Genomic DNA, 22,863 nt, shown 5'->3' with positions numbered 1-22,863 from the left:
CGTTCTCCGCTCCCGTGCCTCGTAACGTCGCAGGGAACGGAGATCGGCGGCACAGGAGGACACTGTGTGAATCGAGCGAGGTCCCGCTCGCTCACACAGTGCGGTGGCATCGCTGGATCCAGGGACAAGGTAAGTAACTTTGTCTGCTGCTGCAGCGAGGCGAGCCCGAGTCTGACTCGGGGTTACCGCTTTTGGTATAAAAATCTCACCCCGAGTCAGACTCGGAAATACCGCTAGGAGGGTTAAAGGAACCTATATAGAAAATAAAAACGAACCTTTACAACCCCTTTAAGCATTTATAGGGTACTGTATCAATTTATTTGGCAAAATCTATATACACTGCATGCGCAGGCCTTCCTTTATCTAGATTACAGCTTGCTTCCTCAATAGAGTGTTAACAGGTTGGTCTGGCAAGAATGATCTTTCATAAATCAATGCTGGTTACTACTAATAATAAATATTTTTATCAGGAAATTCTTGGATATGTTCCCTTATCATCCCCTCCAATAGTTTACCTACTTTTGATGTTTTGGTCTGTAGTTTCCCAATATATATCTTGGCCCTTTTTAACATTGTTTTTGGCTTTACGTCAATCAGACTTTACAAATTTTGTATTAAAATTAGGGCTGTGCAAATTAACTTTTAATTAATCGATTAATCTTTAATTTTTTTGATCGATCAAAATCTTTTTGATCGATTAAAATTCTTTTGATTGGTACTCACCTCTCCGCCGGCTTCTGGGCCTTCAGGGAGTTCCGTCGGAGATTCAGTAACGTCACGGACACTGTTGGGGCTTGCCGTGTCCATCTGAAGGGCTCCTTTGTTGTGCCTTCATATCTGCATGCCAGCGGGAACTTACTATCTGCCACACGCAAGGGCTGTTACACTTCCCTCTATCAACCTGGGATTCTACAACCATCCACTGGGAGTTGTGATAGTTCCCTTCATGGGACATGTACATGCCCACGGACTGATGTTAACCTCTCCTCATCTGGATTCAGCAGTGGTATCGTTGTACACATTTTTATACCAGTATCATACTTGGCTACATGTTTTTATGACTGCTTTTGGTACCGTTTGGTATTACTCGCACCATTTTTACAGTTTATGTAGCTACACCGATTTTATCTCCAGTGCAATATTTATTTGGTTACCTACTTGAAGACTATAAAAGTTTTAATGCTATTCCCATTGAGCGCTGCCTGTGTGTGTTTTTTGTATCCTGCTATCCATTTTTCCAGTGGTTGGTAGCTGCACTGGGAATCAGCCTGCAAGGAGATCATCTAAAAGTAGTTGGATCTGTATGTGTGTTATAATTAATCGAAATTAGTCGATTAAAAAAAAAACGATTAATCGAACAGAAAAATTTTGATCAGTAACAGCCCTAATTAAAATCCTAAGAAATTTTGTTTGATTGCCATGCCAGTGTTTTGAACTTTACATTAGATTTCAGGATGCGAATTACAGTAAGTAAAATTTTTTGAAAACCACATTCACTGTTAGAATTGTTTAATTTCTTGAACAGTACTAAACATATTATTTATTATTTATGTAGAAGCCCGAGTTAGGGGCAGCATTGTGTGTTTTTTTCCAGCATCAAAAACGCATTGAAAATAAGTTATGTGGTTATTAATGGCATAGTCCACACCAGTGCATGAAGTTCCAGTGTGTTCCAGTTCCAGAAAAAAAGTAGAACATGCTGAATTTTTTCCTGCACTGGACTGTACTGGAACGCTATAAAATGCATCAAAAACCCACTGGAACACACATGTCCTTATTTAAGGTTAAGAAGAAAGAGAGGGAAAAATGCACTGGACTGCATCAAAAACGCAACAAAAATGCACAAAAAAACACATCAAAAATACGTCAAAATCACGCATTGCGAAAAGCATCTGGAACGCATCCGGACTGCATTTTCTATGGTGTGAACTGGCCCTTTAGAGATATACAGTATTTTTCCTGACATAATCTAGATAGCACACTGATGTCATGAATGACCACAGGTAACATAGATCAAAGATCTACTGTAACATCTGTTACAGACTGGTCACCCTGGTTCTATCGTTCCATTTGTTATTCAGCTTTGTTTCAATATTTGACCAATATTTCACAATTTTTCATGATATCATATACTAACGGAGACAAATCTCAGGAAATACATTGATGCTGATAAAAGCCCCTAAAATGTCCTCTAATTAATTTTGCATATTTGCCAGATTTTTTGATTCAGGGGTCAGAGTTTTGCTAGCAGAGCCTGATAGATGCCTATCTGAACAGATAATTGCCCACTGGTTCTGTTCTCTATGACCCGTGCAATAGGGCAGTATACATAGAGGTCAGCCTTGTGAGCTCCTATCTGACTTGTCTGCCTAACAAATGTAAAACTTGCACTTATATACCCTTAGAAGCCTTATCTCAGCCATCTCTCCTAGATGTGATTGGTTGCTAAGATCTACGTCAATATAACACCTGTCCTACAACCATACAAACTTAATTATTGCCAGAATTCCTTTATTTTCATTAAAAATAATTTATACTGGTTTTGTGCAATTAAAAATACCTGTGTAGAGACAGTCTGGCACCCAGTGTTAGCCACAACTTCAAGGATGACAGATTTATGACTTTTGGAGAATGAACTTTCAATAACCCCACCTTATCTGTTTGGTTCCATAAAAGGTACTGTAATATATATATATATATATATATATATATATATATATATATATATATATATATATATATATGCATATACACACATACATAGCTAATTACTTTATTCAATATTGTCTAATTAATAATGTATCTTATTCAATGTATTTTAAGTTTTAATGAGGCACAAGTAGACCCTGTCAAACTTGATTAATGTTCTGTACTAAACTTTCTCAAACCGCCTAATTATTTTAAACCTGTATCACTATCTTTATTGCGTATCTCATCAGCTATGTTTCAACTATTGTCAGAATGTTCCTTGTCTAATTAGTTGAACTTAGAATGAACTGTCTTCAGTGCACTTTCACCTAGTTATGATTGTCTTAAGAATACCAGCTAAAGTTCAGTACTTAAAAATAAAGACATTCTATATTCTTATAGAATAATAGAATAACACTAATAACTATTTAATAACTATTGCTTACTATTGAATAATAATATTGATAAGACCACTACTATAAAATAATAATAATAATATGAATAATAATATTGATAATAATTATATTATCAATAAAACATATGCAAATTAATATGAATAATATGAAATAATTATACTTCTAAGCATAAATGATTATAACATAAGCATTTAATTTCTCTAACAAAATTGGATGCGGGTTCCCTCCGCATCCAATTCACATAGCAGGAGATTGGAGGATTGGTGCTCTATGAAGTCGGTTCACACATCTCCGCAGTGGCTTTGGTGCGAATTGCACAGGAGACCTGTGCGTCTTTTGTTCCGTTCCAGGTCCGAATTCAGCCCAAAATTTGTGCTGAAATTGGACCTGAAATGGTAATTGGAGACACACCGGACTCCTTCTGTGAGCCGCTGCGTGTTCTAGTGTGAACCCAGCCTAATACAGACAAGGACAGACAAGGACAGACTTTTTATATATAAAAATCTAACATTTTATTGGAGATATCACAAATATTAAAAGAAGTTAAAAACATAACCATAGGTTAGCCATCCTAAGTAATTTGTGTATATATGGCTCTATAAATGGATCCTAAAGCCAGAAAACAAATTACTTTGAATGGTTAACCTATGAATATGTTTTGAACTTCTTTTAATATTTGTGATATTTTAAATAACATTTTTATATATAAACAGCCTGTCCATGTCAAGGAGGTACAAGTCCCACATATTTCCTGTACTTTTGTAAGTTTAATTTGTGGATGGTACCTCCATAGGGTAACCATTCCATAACACTCTACCTCCACACACAAAACTCTGAGTATTCTGCTGTTTAAGTACAAGATTGTTGAGCATTTTTCTATAATTTGGCATATACTGTAGAATCATATTTTGTAGAAGTCCTAAAACTCACATTTTGCTCTGTTTTGCAGGTTTGTAAGTTTGTACTTACAAGTTGATCCAGAGTAAATCCGATTGCCTCTTGGGGGATCAGGAAGGAATTTTTTCCCCTGCTGTAGCAAATTGGATCATGCTCTGCTGGGGTTTTTTGCCTTCCTCTGGATCAACTGTGGGTATGGAGTTGGGTGTATAGGATTTTACTTTGTTTTTTATTTTGTTTTTTTATTTTTTGTGGTTGAACTGGATGGACTTGTGTCTTTTTTCAACCTGACTAACTATGTAACTATGTAACTATGTACTTTTTAACATGGTATTTTGAATGAATGTATTAATCTGCCCAGCTAGGCCAAAAACATGCACGGTAGTCTGAACTGCGCCCATTATAGCAAGAATGGCACATCAAATTTCCACAACTGTGCATGACAAATCTGCACTTCACAAATAACACTGTGGACAACAAATAACACTCTTTAAAGGATCTTTTAAATGTTGATTTACTATTATGTTTTTAGAATGATGCCATCAATCCTGAAGATTTCCCACAATCTGTCTACAGAACATTCCTCATGCAGCTCTGCCCTCGGCCAGAGATTGATGAAATCTTCACCTCCTAGTAAGTCTTTCAAATTGGTGAAATTAAATAATTTTATTATTACACTACTGTGTATTTAAATTTACAGAATCTTAATGAAACTTTTTCCATATTGACGTTAAAGAGCCTATGTCACTTTCTCTGTTCAACCCAAAGTTCACCTCCAACCCACTTATAGTCACCATTGATTCCCAGAGATGGGAGTCAAGCCCTGAGTAAGGTCCTTGTGAGATTTATTATATCATCCTTCCCCTCATATGACAGTGCTCAGGCCTGGTGATTAGTTGCCCAACCACTGTATCCTGGGAGGAGGTCACATGCAATTTGCAGTATTTACAGAGGGCTCCAATGGCCCAGTGGGGGGGGGGGGGGCAATACAAAAGCAAGTGTAAGTGAGTTGAGGGTAAGCCTTTAAGAGACTTTTACTTTGCCCTGGCTGTTTAGAGGATGTCTCTATTATTCTGCAGATTTCATGTCTTCCAGTCAAGTTATTTCTTTGAAAAGGATTCTATATTGGACAAGTGTGAACTAACTGCATTTTACAAGGTTCCCCTCTTGTGCACACAGACAGTTACCACAAAAAGACAAGAAATCTGCCATAAGAAACCATGGAGATGGTTTTAGAACAGGTTGTACACCTTTTTTGCACAAGGGGTGCACTTATTAGGATAATGTTGGGTCATGGTTGCTGGTGGCAACAAAAGCAACAAACCAAAAATGTAGAAACTAATGATATAATAATTGTCATAGTAATAGTAGTAATAACAATAATAGAGAACAAATACGTTTTATTTTTATTTTAAAATGCAGAAGATTTTGTGTTGCTGTTTAGACCCACAGTCAGTTTATACAGTAAAACCAGGGTACTGTAATAAAGGGAACCTCAAGAGGGGAGATGCTCTGAAGATAAAAGGGACTACTGTGGGTAGAGATGGACCGCACTCAAATATAATGAAAAAATATGAAAAATATTTATTAATAAATTAATAAGTCACTACAAAGAATAAAATAGCAGCAAGATGCTGATGTAAGCAATTCCCAAGACAGAGGTCTCAATATGCAGACAGAATGCACCAGTATGTATACACTGTGTGCAGATAATTCACAAAAAAAGGACAATGACAAACATTTAACAAATACACAAACAAACAGTCCGGACGCCAATATGACCCACCTGCTGTAGTTCCCAACGGAAATAGCCGTTATATCATGTAATAACAGTCCCAAAGGGATACTAACGAGTGCAATACAGCAGATGTGTCCCCGCGGGTGGTGAGAGAGTTGACGATGTTAAAATTATATAGGAAAATAACCACACATATATTTTTTAAAGGGCAAGAGGAGGAGCCCACCACTGTGGGTGAGTTATGCTCTGATCAAATGCCCTTATGTGGTATTAGTAGTTCCTATGGTTATAGAGCATAGCATTTATACCAATGAGAACAGTCACTGAGATATGATGTCAAAATTGAGGTTGAATAAAGTGACTAATGTAACTCCAGTATATATGGCTATTGAGGATGGTTGGCTGCTGGCATGATCTAGCAACTCGAGTGGAGGCAGTCTCTTATCTAGTAAGATTGCCAATAAGTACTTGCTTGGAGCGTTACACAGTACTAGACACACACTGGCCCAGATTCAAGCAGAATTGCGCAAGGACGTCATTTGCTTCTAAGTGAACGTAAATGGCGTCCAGCGCCATTCACGTTTCACTTACGCAAACGCTGTGAAATTCAAATTTCATGGCGCGGGAAGGCCGGCTATACTTTAGCATTGGCTGCCCCTACTATTAGAAGGGGCAGCCTTGCGCTAAAAGTAGCCGTACGGAAACTCCGTACCTGGCTTGCACGGGGCCCGCGCAAGCTTGTGAATCACTGGTAGTATGCAATTTGCATACTACACGCTGATACACAATGGGAGCGCCCCCTAGCGGCCCCCGCTAGAATGCAGCCTAAAATCTGCGAGGCATAAGAGCCTTATGCCGCGCAGATTTTAGCCTACAGTCGGTGTAACGAGGTTCCTGAATCAGGAGCACTCGTTACACCGGAGCAAGTAAGCACTTGCGCTGCGTAACCTATGCTTCTTGAATCTGGGCCACTGTGTGTGTGGTGCCTGGTGATGTACTAACATTTCAATTCACATCCACCTTACCGTATCTGTGGTCATAGGAAAGGTTTTAGCCCATGCAACCTTCAAGATTGTAGAAGGAACCTGCCTTAAGCGCAGGATAGTGTAGGGCCAATGTCCCAATCTGGAGATGGTAAGTAGAGGGACACTCGGTGTATGGATGTAGGATGTTGTCACTCGCGTTCCTGGCAGTAGGTGAATGGAATGTGGCGTCCGGAGGCTGTGACGTCAACGCGTTTCGCAAACGTGGTCGCGTAGCTTCGTCTGGACCCAGTAACCTTGCTAAAATGTTTTTTTTATCATTTTCTTACAATGTGGTGTCAAAAATGCATTCCGTGTAAAAAAAAAAAGGTTTTCTTTATGCATTATGGTCAGAAATTAAAAGTAATTTAAAAAACATTGTTTTGTTCAAAAAAGTATATTATATGTATATTATTATATATAATACTGTATTTTGCATTTTAGACTTAGCAGTCTACTGTAAATAGCCCATCAGAGCTGAGCAGAGTTGTAGATTGTGCTGAAGTTCACACAAAGCACTAAGGGCCAGATTCACAGAAAAAGTACGCCGGAGTATCTGCTGATACTCCGGCGTACTTTCAAATTTGCTGCGTCGTATCTTTATTTTGAATTCTCAAACAAAGATACAACGGCATTTGGCTAAGATCCGACAGGCGTACGGCTTCGTACGCCTTCGGATCTTAGGATGCAATACTTTGGCGCCCGCTGGGTGGAGTTTGCGTCGTTTTCCGCGTCGGGTATGCTAATTAGCTGTTTACGGCGATCCACGAAGGTACGCGTGTTCCTCGCATTCTCTTACGTCGTCGCTAGTCGGCTTTTCCCGTCGTAAAGTTGCGATTGCTATTTAGGTGGTGTAAAAATAGACAGCCCATGTTAAAGTATGGCCGTCGTTCCCGCATCAAATTTTAAATTTTTTTTTTTTTTGCGTAAGACGTCCGGGAATAGGAAAGGACGTAACGCACGTCGCCGTTCAAAAAATTAGTCGGTGCGACGTCATTTCGCGCAAAGCACGGCGGTAAATTTCAAAACGAAGCATGCGCGGTACGTTTGGCGCGGGAACGTGCCTAATATAAATGATACACACCCCATTTGAATTAGGCGGGCCTGCGCCGGACGGCTTTACGCTACGCCACCGCAAGTTTACAGGCAAGTGCTTTGTGAATCAAGCACTTGCGCTGAAAACTTGCGGCGGCGTAACGTAAATGACATACGTTACGCCGCCACATTTGTACCTGAATCTGGCCCAGCAGTGTCTTATCAGAGGGCTCAGTCTGAAATTGTGCTACTTCTGTGCGTTCCTGTATATAGTCCATAATGCTCTGGGAATCATTTGTCATGTAATAGATGTTTATTTGTATAAAAAATATTGCATCCATATAATAAAAAACAGATACAAAATTATCAGTTAAACTTGTACATTTTTCATTTTTAGCCACGCCAAAGCCAAGCCTTATATGACAAAAGATCACCTTACCAAATTCATTAACCAGAAGCTAAGAGATTCAAGATTAAATGAATTGTTGTTTCCACCTGCTAAGCAAGAGCAAGTGCAAACTCTCATAGAGAAATATGAACCTAGTGCCATCAACAAGCAGAGAGGTGAGATTTGTGCATGCGCAAATTTGTTGGCGTGGGGACGCGCTTTATTTAAATGAAACACGCCCTCTACTCGCCGTTTTGAATTATGCGCCGTTACGCCACGAGAGATACACTACGCCGCCGTAAGATACGGCGCAAATTCTTTGTGGATTCAAATATTAAAAATCAAAAATTAAAAAAGCAAGTTACAGCGGCGTAGCGTATCTCACATTGCCCATGCAATTGTACGAGGATCTGCCCCCTGGTGTTTACAAGTTAAAATCCATATTTTTTGCTAGAAAATTACTTAGAACCCCCAAACATTATATATATTTTTTAGCAGAGAATCTAGAGAATAAAATGGCGATTGTTGCAATATTTTATGTCGGACGGTATTTGTGCGGCAGTGTTTTAAACGCAACTTTTTGGGAAAAATGTAATTTCATGAATTTTAAAAAAATGAAAAAGTAAAGTTAGCCCAAATTTTTTGTGTAATGTGAAAGATAATGTTACGCCGAGTAAATAGATACCAAACATGTCACACTTTATAATTGCACGCACTCGTGGAATGGCGACAAACTACGGTACCTAAAAATCTCCATAGGCAAAGTTTTAAACTTTTTTTACGGTTACCAGGTTTGAGTTACAGAGGAGGTCTAGTGCTAGAATTATTGCTCTCGCTCTGACGATCGCGGCGATACCTCACATGTGTGATTTAAACACTGTTTTCATATGCGGGCACGACTTCCGTATGCGTTTTCTTTGTTGCGTGAGCTCGCGGGGAGGGAAGCACTTTAAAAAAAAAAAGAAATTCTAATTAATTTTATGATATTTAAATTGTGTTTTTTTTTTACATTTTGATCACTTTTATTGCTGTCACAAGGAATGTAAACATCCCTTGTGACAGTAATAGGTGGTGACAGGTACTCTTTATGGAGGGATCGCTCCTTTGCACTTCAAAGTATTCAGATCACCGAAATCGGCGATTCTGAATACTGTGTATTTTTTTAAATCCGGCGCCATTGGCAGCCGAGAAACCCGTAAGTGACGTCATGACGTCGCTTCCGTGTTTACATTGCGGAGACTGAATCAAAGCCGCTTACGGCTTCGTTTCACTCTGCGCCTGGACACCGGAGGTGCCGGATCGAGGATCGGGGTCTCCCGGTGGGATGGGAGACCCAGTCAGAGCGGTGAGAAAGTTTTTTTTATCATAATGCATAGAATGCATTAAGATAAAAAAAAAAACTTCTGATTTTATAACCACTTTAATGTAAAATGTTTCTTCCCATCAGTGACTGTTGTCTTCCTTCTAGGGCAGCTGTCTCCGGAAGGTATGGTCTGGTTCCTGTGTGGCTCTGAGAACAGCATTGTGTCATTGGACAAAGTACCAGTATACCAGGACATGAACCAGCCATTTACTCACTACTTTATCAACTCTTCACACAACACTTACCTCACAGGTATAGCCACATATCTTATTTCAAGTTTATATCAATAACAACAAAGGCCTTATTGTTTTCCTAATTATGTTTCTGGTTTCTGATGGATGTAAAACCTAAAGGCCTATACACACGGTCAGAAAATCTTAAGTTACATTTTGTCAGAAGAACGATCTGGCGATTTTCAGATCGTTAGTATGCTTCTTTTGACAGCCGATGACGAATTTTCGTCAGACAAAAACTGGATGTGCAGGCTTGAAACATTTTGTCTGATGTGACCACAACGTACGATTTTCTTTTTATTAGTATGTTTTTCTGCCTCAAAAAAATCTGAAGAGCAAGACAAGGCATGCTCAGAAATGAAAGAACACATACAAAGCAATTCAACAAATTACGTCACTTCTGACGTTGAATTCTGACGTACCCTCTTCACTTTTGACATGAGACTAGTATTTAACAAAAAAATGATGAAAATTCGTCAAATAATGTGACTGTGTGTACAAGGCTTAATTATTTTCAATTGCCTTAGGCCGCGTACACACAGTCGGTCCATCCGATGAGAACGGTCCGAAGGACCGGTTAACCGTTGAAGCAGACTGATGTGCCTACACACCATCAGTTAAAAAAACGATCAAGTCCAACGCGGTGACGTAAAACACAACGACGTGCAGAGAAAAATTAAGTTCAATGCTTCCAAGCATGCGTCGAATTGATTCTGAGCATGCGCGGGTTTTGAACTGATTCTTTTGCGTACTAACCATCGGTTTTGACCTATCGGTTAAGCGTCCATCGGTCGAATTTTAAAGCAAGTTCTAAATTTTTGGACCGAAGGATAACTGACCGATGGGGCCCACACATGGTCGGTTTGGACCGATGAAACTGAACTTCAGTCCGTTTTCATTGGTTTTGTTCAATCGTGTGTACGAGGCCTTAGGGCCAAATCCACAGCCCCGCAGCGCAACGTAACTTAAGTGATTTAAGTTACACTGCCTCAAATTTCCTAAGTTAGGTATCGATCCACAACACACTTACCTGGAAATTTGTGGCGGTGTAACTCAAATCCGTCCGGCGCAAGGCGTGCCGAATCTAATGGGGCGAGTCCCATTTAAATTAGGCGCGCTCCCACGCCGGACGTACTGCGCATGCTCCGTCGGGTAACTTACCCTACGTGCATTGCGCTAACTGACGTCGCTCCGACGTCATTTGCTTAGACGGTAACGTAAATGGCGTCCAGCGCCATTCACGGACGTCTGACGCAAACGACGTAGAGTTTGAATTTTCGACGCGGGAACGACGGCCATACTTAATAGGGCTTAGTCAAATAGGACTCAGCCCTATTTTTACACGGCGTAACTCGACGTAAACGACGTAGCATTAGAGCGACGGGCCCGTCGGAGCGTTCGTAGATCGCCGTAAGTGTTCATTTGCATATTCTAGGCCGGCCGCAATGGCCTCGCCACCCAGCGGCCGGCCTAGAATTGCATCCTTAAGATCCGACAGTGTAATTCAATTACACATGTCGGATCTTCTGTCTATCTCTTGGAAACTGATTCTGTTGATCAGTGCCAAAGATAGAAACAGGGATACGACGGCGTATCAGTAGATACGCCGGCGTATTCCTTTTGTGGATTACCCCCTTAGTGCCTACATGATATAACCTTGTCATAGAAGGGTTATTTCAGAAACAATGAGTCAAATTGTTAGTCATTCAAATTTGGATAACCATGGGATATACAGTATTTATAAAGCTTCGACTGTGATGCCGTGTACACACGATAATTTTTCGTCATGAAAAAAACGTTGTTTTTCAAAAACGTAATTTAAAATGATCGTGTGTGGGCTACACATCATTTTTCAGGCTCTGAAAAACGACAAAAAAAAAAATTCGAACATGCTGCATTTTTTAACGTCGTTTTAAACAATGACGTTTTTCAGGTTGTAAAAAATTATCGTGTGTGGGCTAAAACGACGTAAAAAACCTGCGCATGCTCAGAAGCAAGTTATGATACAGGAGCGCTCTTTCCTGGTAAAACTACCATTCATAATGGAGTAAGCACATTCATCACGCTGTAACAGACAGAAGAGCGCGAATCGTCTTTTACTAACACGGAATCAGCTAAAGCAGCCCAAAGGCAAATGGAACTATCCCTTTATAGTGCCGTCGTACGTGTTGTACGTCACCGCGCTTTGCTAGATCATTTTTTTAAAACGATGGTGTGTGGGCTACGTCGTTTTAATGATGAAGTTGGGAAAACTTTGTTCTTTGGACATGCTGAAAAATTATCGTGTGTACGCGGCATGATACTCACCAAACCTTTACTGTTTTAGATCACGGGGGGGGGGGGGGGGGGCGGACTAATCACCTGTTGAGGTTTCATGAACCGAGGAAACTTGTTTGATTAAACCCAATTAAAAGCCAGAACATAAAGTATACTTCATCTCTTATAACATATTTTTCAGTGATAATTTGCCTGAAAGGAACCAGTATGCAACTACATTTTGAGGATTGTATTATATTTATGGAGGTTCCTTTTCTACTACACACTATTAAATATAATTGTTTCTCAATCTTCAGCTGGTCAGTTTTCAGGGGTTTCTTCACCTGAAATGTATAGACAGACTCTGCTCTCAGGCTGCCGATGTGTGGAACTTGACTGCTGGAAGGGAAAACCACCAGATGAAGAACCAATCATTACTCATGGCTTCACCATGACAACTGAGATCCTTTTTAAGGTGAGACACTATCCTCTTTCTACAATGGCAGAGTGATGAAGAGTTTCTTTGTTATAGATATGACAGATGACAGCTGGTGCATTCTAGTGCTTACAGGTGACTATTTTTGTTTTCTTTTGATCATGGCCTCCTTATGCTTTAGATCATTTGAACACACAGCATACATTGCCCAATAACCACTCAATTATATGACTAAATAATTGCCTTTACTTGTCCTGCTTTAATTTCTAGGGTGCGCTGAGACATTTTGAAGTGGGAAGTTTATTTAGACTTGGTAATGTTATACCACTTCCTTCTTATGCCGCGTACACGTGACCGTTAATCATGTCATGAAAAATAAAAGTGTTTTTTCTCGACGTGATTTGCCCTGATTCCTCTCAAAGCGGGGGTTCACCCTAAAAAAATTCTAACATTACATCCAGCTCACTACCGACATTGTCAGTATGCCGATTTTTTTTTTTGCTGTACAAACCTTGTAAAGTTATTTTCTTAGCCGGCTTCCGTGTAGTGCCTCCCTTGGGAGTGGGCGTTCCTATGCCGCAGTTAGTCATTGACATGATGACAAACACTACCCCCCCCCCCGTCGCATAAGGAGCGTCACGAGTTGCCGAAATAAGCCGTACGTCGAGTCGGCGCTATACGGCGCCTGCGCACCGATGTTTGGCTTACTGACAATGTCGGTAGTGAGCTGGATGTAATGTTAGAAATTTGTTTTTACGGTGAACCCCCACTTCAAGCCTGCCTTGCATACACATGTTCGTGAAAAAAAATGCTCGAGCAAAGCGCGGTGACGTACGACGGCACTATAAAGAGGAAGTTCCACCCCTTAGGCTGCTTTTGCTAATTTCCCCTTCTCATAACTTGCTTCTAAGCATGCACGTTTTTTCCCCCTCGTTAAAGCCTACACACGACCATTTTTCACGACATGAAAAAGAATGATGTGAAAAACGACGAGAAAAAATAGAGCAGGTTCTAAAAAAAATCGGGCATTTTGTCATCGAGAAAAATGCTCTGGAGCACACACACAACCGTTTTTCACGGTCAATTTAAAAAATTGCATTTTTCCTCGTCATGTGTGTACGTGGCATTAGGCTTTATAGACTGCCATTGCTGGCCACTACTTTTGGAAATGGCAATTACCTAACTGTCATACTGATCTAATGGTTTTAGTACAGTCTGAGTCACTGACTTAGAACAAATATACCAATAGTATTCTGACTCCACATCATTGGTTGTATAGTTAGTCTGGGTCTATGGCCTCGTTTTCCTCAACAGAATCCATGAAGAAACTTGGTGACAGAGCTTTTTTGCCAAGGAAAACGGCCATGTGTATGTTTTTCATCGAGAAAACTGTCGAGGAATTCGACGAGAAAAAAAGAGAACAAGTTCTCTTTTTCCTCGACGGGAGTCTCAATTTCCTCGTCGTGTTCCTCGTCGAGCTGGTTTTCGACGAGAAACACGTTTGTGTGTATGCTTAGAAACCCGCACATGCTCAAAATAAAATATGAGACGGGAGCGCACCTTCGGTAAAAGTAGCGTTTGTAATGGAGATGGCACATTTGTCACGCTGTAACAAAGTGCAAATTGTGTCTTACCAAACTTTAACTTAACATGCAGTAACATGAGATTAGCAAAAGCAGCCCCAAGGGTTGTGCCAGTGGAATCGAACCTCCCCTGCCGTTGTATGTGTTGTACGTCACCGCGTTTGAGAACGAGGAGATTTGGTCTTGACCGTGTGTGCGCAAAGCAAGCTTGTCAAGTTTCTCGACAAGCCTAACAAGGAACTCGTTGAGGAAAACGATGTGTCTTTTCCGACGAGTTCCTTGGTCGTGTGTACGAGGCCTAATACTTAGAAAATGCTGATGACCAAGATGACTAGCATTGTTGGAAGGACAACAGCAGTAAAGGTCTACCTATTGTTTTTAATAAAGGATTAATTTGCGTAGAGAACAGCATCCAACTAAATGTAATTTTCTAACCAATGTGTTTCCCCCTTTTTTGCTTAATATTCTCCCTTTTTCAGTTATTTTTTTGGATGAAATATTCCTGTTCTACAAAGACAGAGTGATTAATATAGTATTCCATGAAGTCTTGCATGCTGCCATATTCAACTTATAAAGTTTCCATCTGACTTCATCCCAGGGTTGATAATGTACAGGCCTTATTCTGCCTTCCATCTGACAGTCAAAATACCCATTAGAAAATTTTCTGTGACTTTTTACTGGCTATGCTCTGTATTCTTTCACACTGCCTGGTGTTTGCATAATTAATTCTCCTTATGACAGGCCTAGAAAGCTTACCATTCATTACAGTAACGCAATGTATTTCCGCTCTGTGAGATACATTGTGAAAAGACACTGCCTGCAACATCTTTCTCTATGAAACAAAATACTGGTGTGGCAAACTGTAAAAAAAAAAAAACAATGTTGTTGTTGCTAATTTAAAGTACACCAAGAACCACCCAATATCAGTCATTAGCTGTTTAAAATAAATCTCATTTTTAATTAATGGAATCTGCGAGACTTATAAAATTACACAATTGTATTTTATTACTTTATTAGAATTTTATATAAAGCCCAATTGAATTTTCAATTTAAATTAGCTAAATATACTCCAGATGTATCAAAGCAAAAAAGGAAATGTTGTGCAAATCTTACAGTTTATTTTCTTTCACTACTTCAATACCGGCCAATAGGCATATGACGTCCACAGATGGGATCTCCCATCCTGGGTGGACGTCATATGACATCCTGGGCTTTGCCGGGGGATATCTGAATGATGCCTGCAGCACCCGTGCTGTCACGTTTTAAAAGAGCCACATGCTTCCATATACCCAGAAGTACCATCCACTGTATGTCTCTTGGTTTTTTCCAGAAAAACAGAGAGGAGTGGGAACAAAGATAAGGTAAATAAAAGCAGAGGGCTTACATTGGCAAAACTCATGTTCACCCTCAAATAGTAGATGGAATGCGGAGAGGGCAACAAATATATTTTCCACAAATTATTGAACCAAATACCAAATAAAACAATGTCTTGTTATCTTAGGATGTCATTGAAGCTATAGCAGAATCTGCTTTCAAGACGTCTTCTTATCCAGTGGTCCTGTCTTTTGAGAACCATGTGGACTCGTAAGTATCGTCGCATTTATAATGATATTGATGGTTTCATTGCTTTACTTTGTGGGAGGCAGATTCCAAAGCCGGTAAATTCCACATGATAGCTTTCAAAAAGAAAAAAAAACATCTCAAATTTCCACAAAATGTACATATGTATGGTCAACTAAAGATTTCTCTAACTAAATCCCCAGACTAGTATGGGCAAATGCACACATAGATACCCAATGAAAGAATTACATTTCTGCACAAGTGTGCAGCATATATACAGTGGGGATCGAAAGTTTGAGCACCCCAGGTAAACATTTGTATTAATGTGCATAACGAAGCCAAGGAAAGATGGGAAAATCTCCAAAAGGCATCAAATTACAGATTAGACATTCTTATAATATGTCAAAAAAAGTTCGATTTTATTTCCATCATTTACACTTTCAAAATTACAGAAAACAAAAAAATGGCGTCTGCAAAAGTTTGGGCACCCTGCAGAATTTATAGCATGCACTGCCCCCTTTGCAAAGCTGAGACCTGCCAGTGTCATGGATTGTTCTCAATCATCATCTGGGAAGACCAAGTGATGTCAATCTCAAAGGTTTTAAATGCCCAGACTCATCTGACCTTGCCCCAACAATCAGCACCATGGGTTCTTCTAAGCAGTTGTCTAGAAAACTGAAACTGAAAATAGTTGACGCTCACAAAGCTGGAGAAGGCTATAAGAAGATAGCAAAGCGTTTTCAGATGTCAATATCCTCTGTTCGGAATGTAATTAAGAAATGGCAGTCATCAGGAACAGTGGAAGTTAAAGCAAGATCTGGAAGACCAAGAAAAATATCAGACAGAACAGCTCGCAGGATTGTGAGAAAAGCAATTCAAAACCCACGTTTGACTGCACGATCCCTCCAGAAAGATCTGGCAGACACTGGAGTTGTGGTACACTATTCCACTATAAAGAGATACTTGTACAAATATGGTCTTCATGGAAGAGTCATCAGAAGAAAACCTCTTCTACGTCCTCACCACAAAAATCAGCGTTTGAACTTTGCAAATGAACATATAGACAAGCCTGATGCATTTTGGAAACAAGTTCTGTGGACCGATGAGGTTAAAATAGAACTTTTTGGCCGGAATGAGCAAAAGGAAGTTTGGAAAAGAACGGGCACAGAATTTAACGAAAATAATCTCTTTCCAACTGTTAAGCATGGGGGTGGATCAATCATGCTTTGGGGTTGTATTGCAGCCAGTGGCACAGGGAACATTTCAAGAGTAGAAGGAAAAATGGATTCAATGTTAAAGACACGGGAAAAACTTAACTCTTTACTTAATCTTAAAGCAAAGCAAATTCTCTATTTCAAGAAAGGCTTTTATTATGAACATGGGGATAAGTGTGGCAAATTTCTTGCAAAAACCCTTAAAACAATTTCCCATGCACATTCTATTCTTTCTATTAAGACTTCCAAAGGCCAACTTGTACAAAAAACGGATCAGATTGCGTCACAATTTCATGTTTTTTATACTAAGCTTTATAATCTCCATCTGATACATAAACCTGTAGAGTTTCAAGGAAATAGAGAATTTGTTTTGCGAGAATATATCATGGAGAGTGGCACGCCTACTTTATCTTCGGTTGAGAGTGATTCTTTGGAATCGCCAATTTCAGAAGAAGAACTCATACTGGCAATTAAGACTCAAAAACCGGGTAAGAGCCCAGGCCCGGATGGGTTCACGGCCCATTATTATAAAACTTTTATAGACATCCTGAAAGCTCCCCTACTCCGTGCCCTGGAACATATCCGAACCTCTTCATCAATGTCGAGCTCTTTTACGACGGCATATGTAACATTGATCCGTAAACCAGCGAAGGACCCTACTGATTGTACAAGCTATAGGCCGATTTCATTGTTGAATTTGGACCTAAAAATACTGGCGAAGGTATTGGCATCTAGATTGACATCCTTTCTCCCAAAACTTATAGGCCCAGAACAGGCGGGTTTTATGCCAGGGAGGGAAGCCCGGGATAATGTCATAAAAGCCCTTAATCTGATTCATTACGCACACACCCGGGGAATTGAGGGCCTTCTCCTGTCAACTGACGCGGAGAAGGTCTTCGACCGTGTTGCCTGGGACTATATGTTTGCTATATGCAGACATATTGGATTGGGATCGAACACAATGGTGTGGATATCGGCCTTATACCATAGACCTCGGGCACAGCTTAGAATTAATGGTACCCTCTCAGAAGCTGTGGACATAAATGATGGTACAAGGCAGGGTTGCCCTATTTCCCCTCTTTTATTTATTCTATCTTTAGAACCTTTTATCCGCACAGTAAACGCAAATCCTGATATACAAGGCTTCCAGATAGGTCAACACGACTTTAAAATAGCAGCATACGCGGATGATCTTCTATTTTTTTTAACACAGCCTCAGGTCTCAATTCCGAAGCTTTCTAAAGCATTTATATTTATTTAGTTATATTTCCAATATGAAAATTAACTATTCTAAGTCAGAAGCTCTCAATCTCACACTGTCAGCTGACCCCTTAGAGAGTGCACGCTCTTCTGGCTCATTTAAGTGGGTAACTTCATCTATTACCTATCTAGGAATCAAACTTGCACCCAAATTCGGAGATATATATAATATTAACTTCCTCCCTTTGCTAAAAAAAAATTCAAGTAGATCTTAAAGGTTGGACCTCAAGACCCCTTTCCTGGTTCGGCAGAGCTGCTATATTGAAGATGGTAATTTTACCCAGAATCCTATACCACTTCCACACCTTACCTATTTCACTCCCAGGTTCCTTTTTCAAACAACTTCAGACCATTTTACGCACTTTTATTTGGAAGGGGCAAAAACCTAGGATAAAGTTTGATACGCTTACAAAATCTAAGGAAGAGGGAGGTATAGGTTTACCTGATTTTAAACTCTACCATTCTGGGATACACTTAGCCAGAATTATGGATTGGAATTGTCATAGGGAGCAGAAGGATTGGGTCACATTGGAGGAAGCATCCTCCACACTTCATCTTAAACTCCTACCTTGGATTCCTTGGGTAAAATTGCCGCAAAATGTGCAGCAGCACCCCTTGGTGGGGACCACGCTTAAAGTGTTTCATACGATGACGAATCACCATAAACACTCCTCATCTCCTGGACCGCTTACTCCTATTACTCGCAACCCGGATTTTCTGCCTGGGATGAACCTGCACTTTTCTGCTCCTACTGACAAATCGATGCCCCTTCTAATGATACACTGTGTAGAGGCAAACACCTTAAAACATTTTGAGTTATTAAAACGAGAATTGAACCCTCAGAGCTCTCTTTCATTTTGGACCTACCGCCAGCTGCATAATTATACACAGGTTTCCCAGACCAAAAAACGGTTGTTTAGACCAATAACTCCTTTTGAACAAATCTGCTTGGCTGGAGCCCCGGTATCTAGAGCTACGTCCCTTACATACTCATGGCTCCAACTAGATAGGGGCGGGATACCCTCCGGAATACGAGTACAATGGGAAAAGGCGATTAAAACAAGCTTCACTGATAAGCAATGGAAACATGCTTGTATTTTTGCTCATAAGTGTTCCATTGGTACAAGATTTCAGGAAATGTCTTATAAACTTTTAACACAATGGTATGCCACCCCGGATAAAATAAAAAAAATGGTACCCGCAGACATCAGATTCTTGCTGGAGATGTGAGCAAGATCAGGGGACTATTCTCCACACCTGGTGGGAATGTCCTCGTTTGAGACCCTTCTGGGACAGGGTGTGTGAGGTGATCAAGGTCATTACAAATACCACAATCTCTCTCTCTCCCGCATGTTGTCTACTCCATATTGTGGATTGTTCTATGCAGCATTATAAAAAATCATTGATTAAACATCTGCTGAATGCAGCGAAAATCTTGATTCCGAGGCACTGGAAATCGAAGGATATTCCTTCTATCCCAGAATGGTTTAGCTCCATAGAGAATATCCACCAAATGGAGGAAACTGTAGCCATTGCCAGGGAATCGTCGAAAAAATTTAATCAGACATGGTCACCTTGGGTGGCGTTCAGATACTCGGATCAATACTTACAATTAGATATGAGATGAGATTGTGGTTGTGGCTTTGATATTTTCTTGTTCACTCTCATTGGTACATAGAGATTCTAGATGAGCCGTCTGTGCACAGCGTCCTTTTTTTTTTTCCTTTCCTCTTTTCTTTCTTTTTTTCTTTTTTTTCTTCTTTTCTTTTTCTTAGTAGTAGTTAGTAGCGGGTAATATCCTAGGTTGTGATGTTTCCCTTTGCTATCTTGTGTTATAAGATATAAAGGTAGCTTATTTTTAAGAGTATGTATTGAAATGTTTGATTTGTGTTTCCGGTACCATGGTTGTATTTTGTACTCTGATTTTCCTTTTTTCCAATAAAAAAAATGTTAATATAAAAAAAAAAAAAAATGGATTCAATAAAATTTCATCAAATTTTGGATGGTAACTTGATGCCATCTGTGAAAAAGCTGAAGTTAAAGAGAGGATGGCTTCTAAAAATGGATAATGATCCTAAACACACCTCAAAATCCACGGGGGATTACACCAAGAGGCGTAAAGTGAAGGTTTTGCCATGGCCTTCACAATCTCCTGACCTCAACATAATTGAAAATCTATGGATAGACCTTAAAAGAGCAGTGCGTGACAGACAGCCCAGAGATCTCAAAGAACTGGAAGACTTTTGTAACCAAGAATGGGCAAAGATACCTCAAACAAGAATTGAAAGACTCTTGGCTGGCACACTAAAAGTGTTTACAAGCTGTGATACTTGCCAAAGGGGGCAGTACAAGATATTAACTTTGCAGGGTGCCCAAACTTTTGCAGACGCCATTTTTTTGTTTTCTGTCATTTTGAAAGTGAAAATAAAATCTAACTTTTTTTGACATATTATAAGAATGTCTAATCTGAAATTTGATGCCTTTTGGAGATTTTTCCATCTTTCCTTGGCTTCGTTATGCACATTAATACAAATTTTTACCTGGGGTGCCCAAACTTTTGATCCCCACTGTAGGTGTCTGCATTAACAGAAATGCATTCAATTCATTAAACTACACCAATACAGAATATATAGCATGCAACTCTGTTTTTATGTGTCACTTCTTTGCCTTCATCCTGCTTATGGTGTATGACAAACATGAAGTGCCCCAGTGGAAGATTTCTAGTCCTATTCTAGTAACAGCTGTACAATTTGGAATTTCCCATCATTTTCACTTCTGGTGACAATGACCACTAGGACAGCAAAAGATGGCGAATCTCCCTAGTGAGGACACTGACTGCAATAACAATCACACAGAAATCCAAAACTATAGGGAAAAAATGTGGGCTATACATACATTTCAGTCAACATTAAAGATAACCAATCCACTGCTAGGTAACACATGTTCTTGTATATAAATTAAAATGACATATACAATATACATAATATATACAGTATAATCTATTCATGCATGATTTTAAAAGGGACCACACAAGTACAAATTCCAGTGGAAAGGCTGAAAAAGCCAGAAACATTCTAGTTGCAGTTTAGGCATTCTGAAACAAATGTATGATAATGGGCTTCAGTCACCAAATCCTGATAATTTTTCTGCAGTTATTGTACAGGGTGGGCCATTTATATAGATACACCTTAATAAAATGGGAATGGTTGGTGATATTAACTTGATGTTGGTGGCACATTAGTATATGTGAGGGGGGGAACTTTTCAAGATGGGTGGTGACCATGGCGGCCATTTTGAAGATCGGCCATTTTGAAGATCGGCCATTTTGAATCCAACTTTTGTTTTTTCAATAGGAATAGGGTCATGTGACACATCAAACTTATTGGGAATTTCACAAGAAAAACAATGGTGTGCTTGGTTTTAACGTAACTTTGTTCTTTCATCAGTTATTTACAAGTTTCTGACCACTTATAAAATGTGTTCAATGTGCTCTCCAGTGACATGCGGCGAGTGCTACGCTGTGGGCTCTTGCTGAATGAAGTTAGGACAGCCATTGATGTTTCTTCATTAGACCCCTTTCACACTGTATACGCCTATAGCGGAGCGTTAAAATCGTGGTAAAATAGTGGTGTTTTACCGTGATTTTAACGCTCCACTATAGGTGTATGCAGTGTGAAAGGGGTCTAATGAAGAAACATCAGTGGCTGTCCTAGCTTTATTCAGCAAGAGCCCACAGTGTAGCACTCGCCGCATGTCACTGGAGAGCACATTGAACACATTTTATAAGTGGTAATAACTCATGAAAGAATAAAGTTACGTTATAACCAAGCACACCATTGTTTTTCTTGTGAAATTCCCAATAAGTTTGATGTGTCACATGACCCTCTTCCTATTGAAAAAAACAAAAGTTGGATTCAAAATGGCCGACTTAAAAATGGCCCGCCATGGTCACCACCCATCTTGAAAAGTTTCCCCCCTCACATATACTAATGTGCCACAAACAGGAAGTTAATATCACCAACCATTCCCATTTTATTAAGGTGTATCCATATAAATGGCCCACCCTCTAGTTTAAGATACATGTAAGGATTATAAAATCTATTGTATGCCACAATTTAAGCTTTGTATTTTACATTATAAAATAGTAACATATTTTAAATATATTTTAGTGCAAAGCAACAGGCAAAAATGGCTGAGTACTGCAGGACAATATTTGGTGAAATGTTACTGACAGACGTACTGGAGAAGTTTCCTGTAAGTACACAATGTTACCTACTACTCGATCTATACATCAGTGCTGGTCCAACAGCATGCTTAAAGGCTAATGCCGTGTACACACGACCGTTATTAATGTCATTGAAAAAACAACGTTTTTCTCAACGTGATTCTTGTCAAGCCTGCCTTGCATACACACGATCATGAAAAAAAAATGCTGCAGCAAAGCGCGTTGACGTACAACAAGTACAACGGCACTATAAAGGGAAAGTTCCATTCAGATGGCGCCACCCTTTGGGCTGCTTTTTCTGATTTTGTGTTAGTAAAAGTTTGGTGAGTGACGATTTGCGCTTTTCAGTCTTCGTGCTTTTCAGTCTGTTACAGCGTAACGAATGTGCTATCTCCATTACAAACACTAGTTTTACCAGAACGAGCGCTCCCGTCTCATAACTTACTTCTGAGCATGCACGTTTTTTTCCCGTCGTTAAAGCCTACACACGACGTGAAAAACGACGAGAAAAATTAGAGCAGGTTCTAAATTTGTAATGCCCATTTTTCA

General features: G+C 39.8%; 1 protein-coding gene across 1 annotated transcript in view; it reads left to right on the top strand.

Annotated features, from left to right (window-relative positions):
* PLCB2 (phospholipase C beta 2) overlaps positions 1–22,863 on the top strand; it is a 288,051-nt gene that overhangs the window by 154,407 nt on the left and 110,781 nt on the right. The window contains exons 8-13 of the mRNA XM_040332839.1: positions 4,534–4,634; positions 8,194–8,360; positions 9,653–9,799; positions 12,354–12,511; positions 15,557–15,639; positions 22,259–22,343. Coding sequence (XP_040188773.1) covers positions 4,534–4,634; positions 8,194–8,360; positions 9,653–9,799; positions 12,354–12,511; positions 15,557–15,639; positions 22,259–22,343 — 741 coding nt within the window. The remainder of the gene's footprint in view (positions 1–4,533; positions 4,635–8,193; positions 8,361–9,652; positions 9,800–12,353; positions 12,512–15,556; positions 15,640–22,258; positions 22,344–22,863) is intronic.

Source organism: Rana temporaria, chromosome 13 (genome assembly GCF_905171775.1).
Source record: "Rana temporaria chromosome 13, aRanTem1.1, whole genome shotgun sequence".
Classification (NCBI taxonomy): domain Eukaryota; kingdom Metazoa; phylum Chordata; class Amphibia; order Anura; family Ranidae; genus Rana; species Rana temporaria.
The sequence above is the reverse complement of the archived record's forward strand: the minus strand, read 5'-3'. Positions and strand labels throughout refer to the sequence as shown.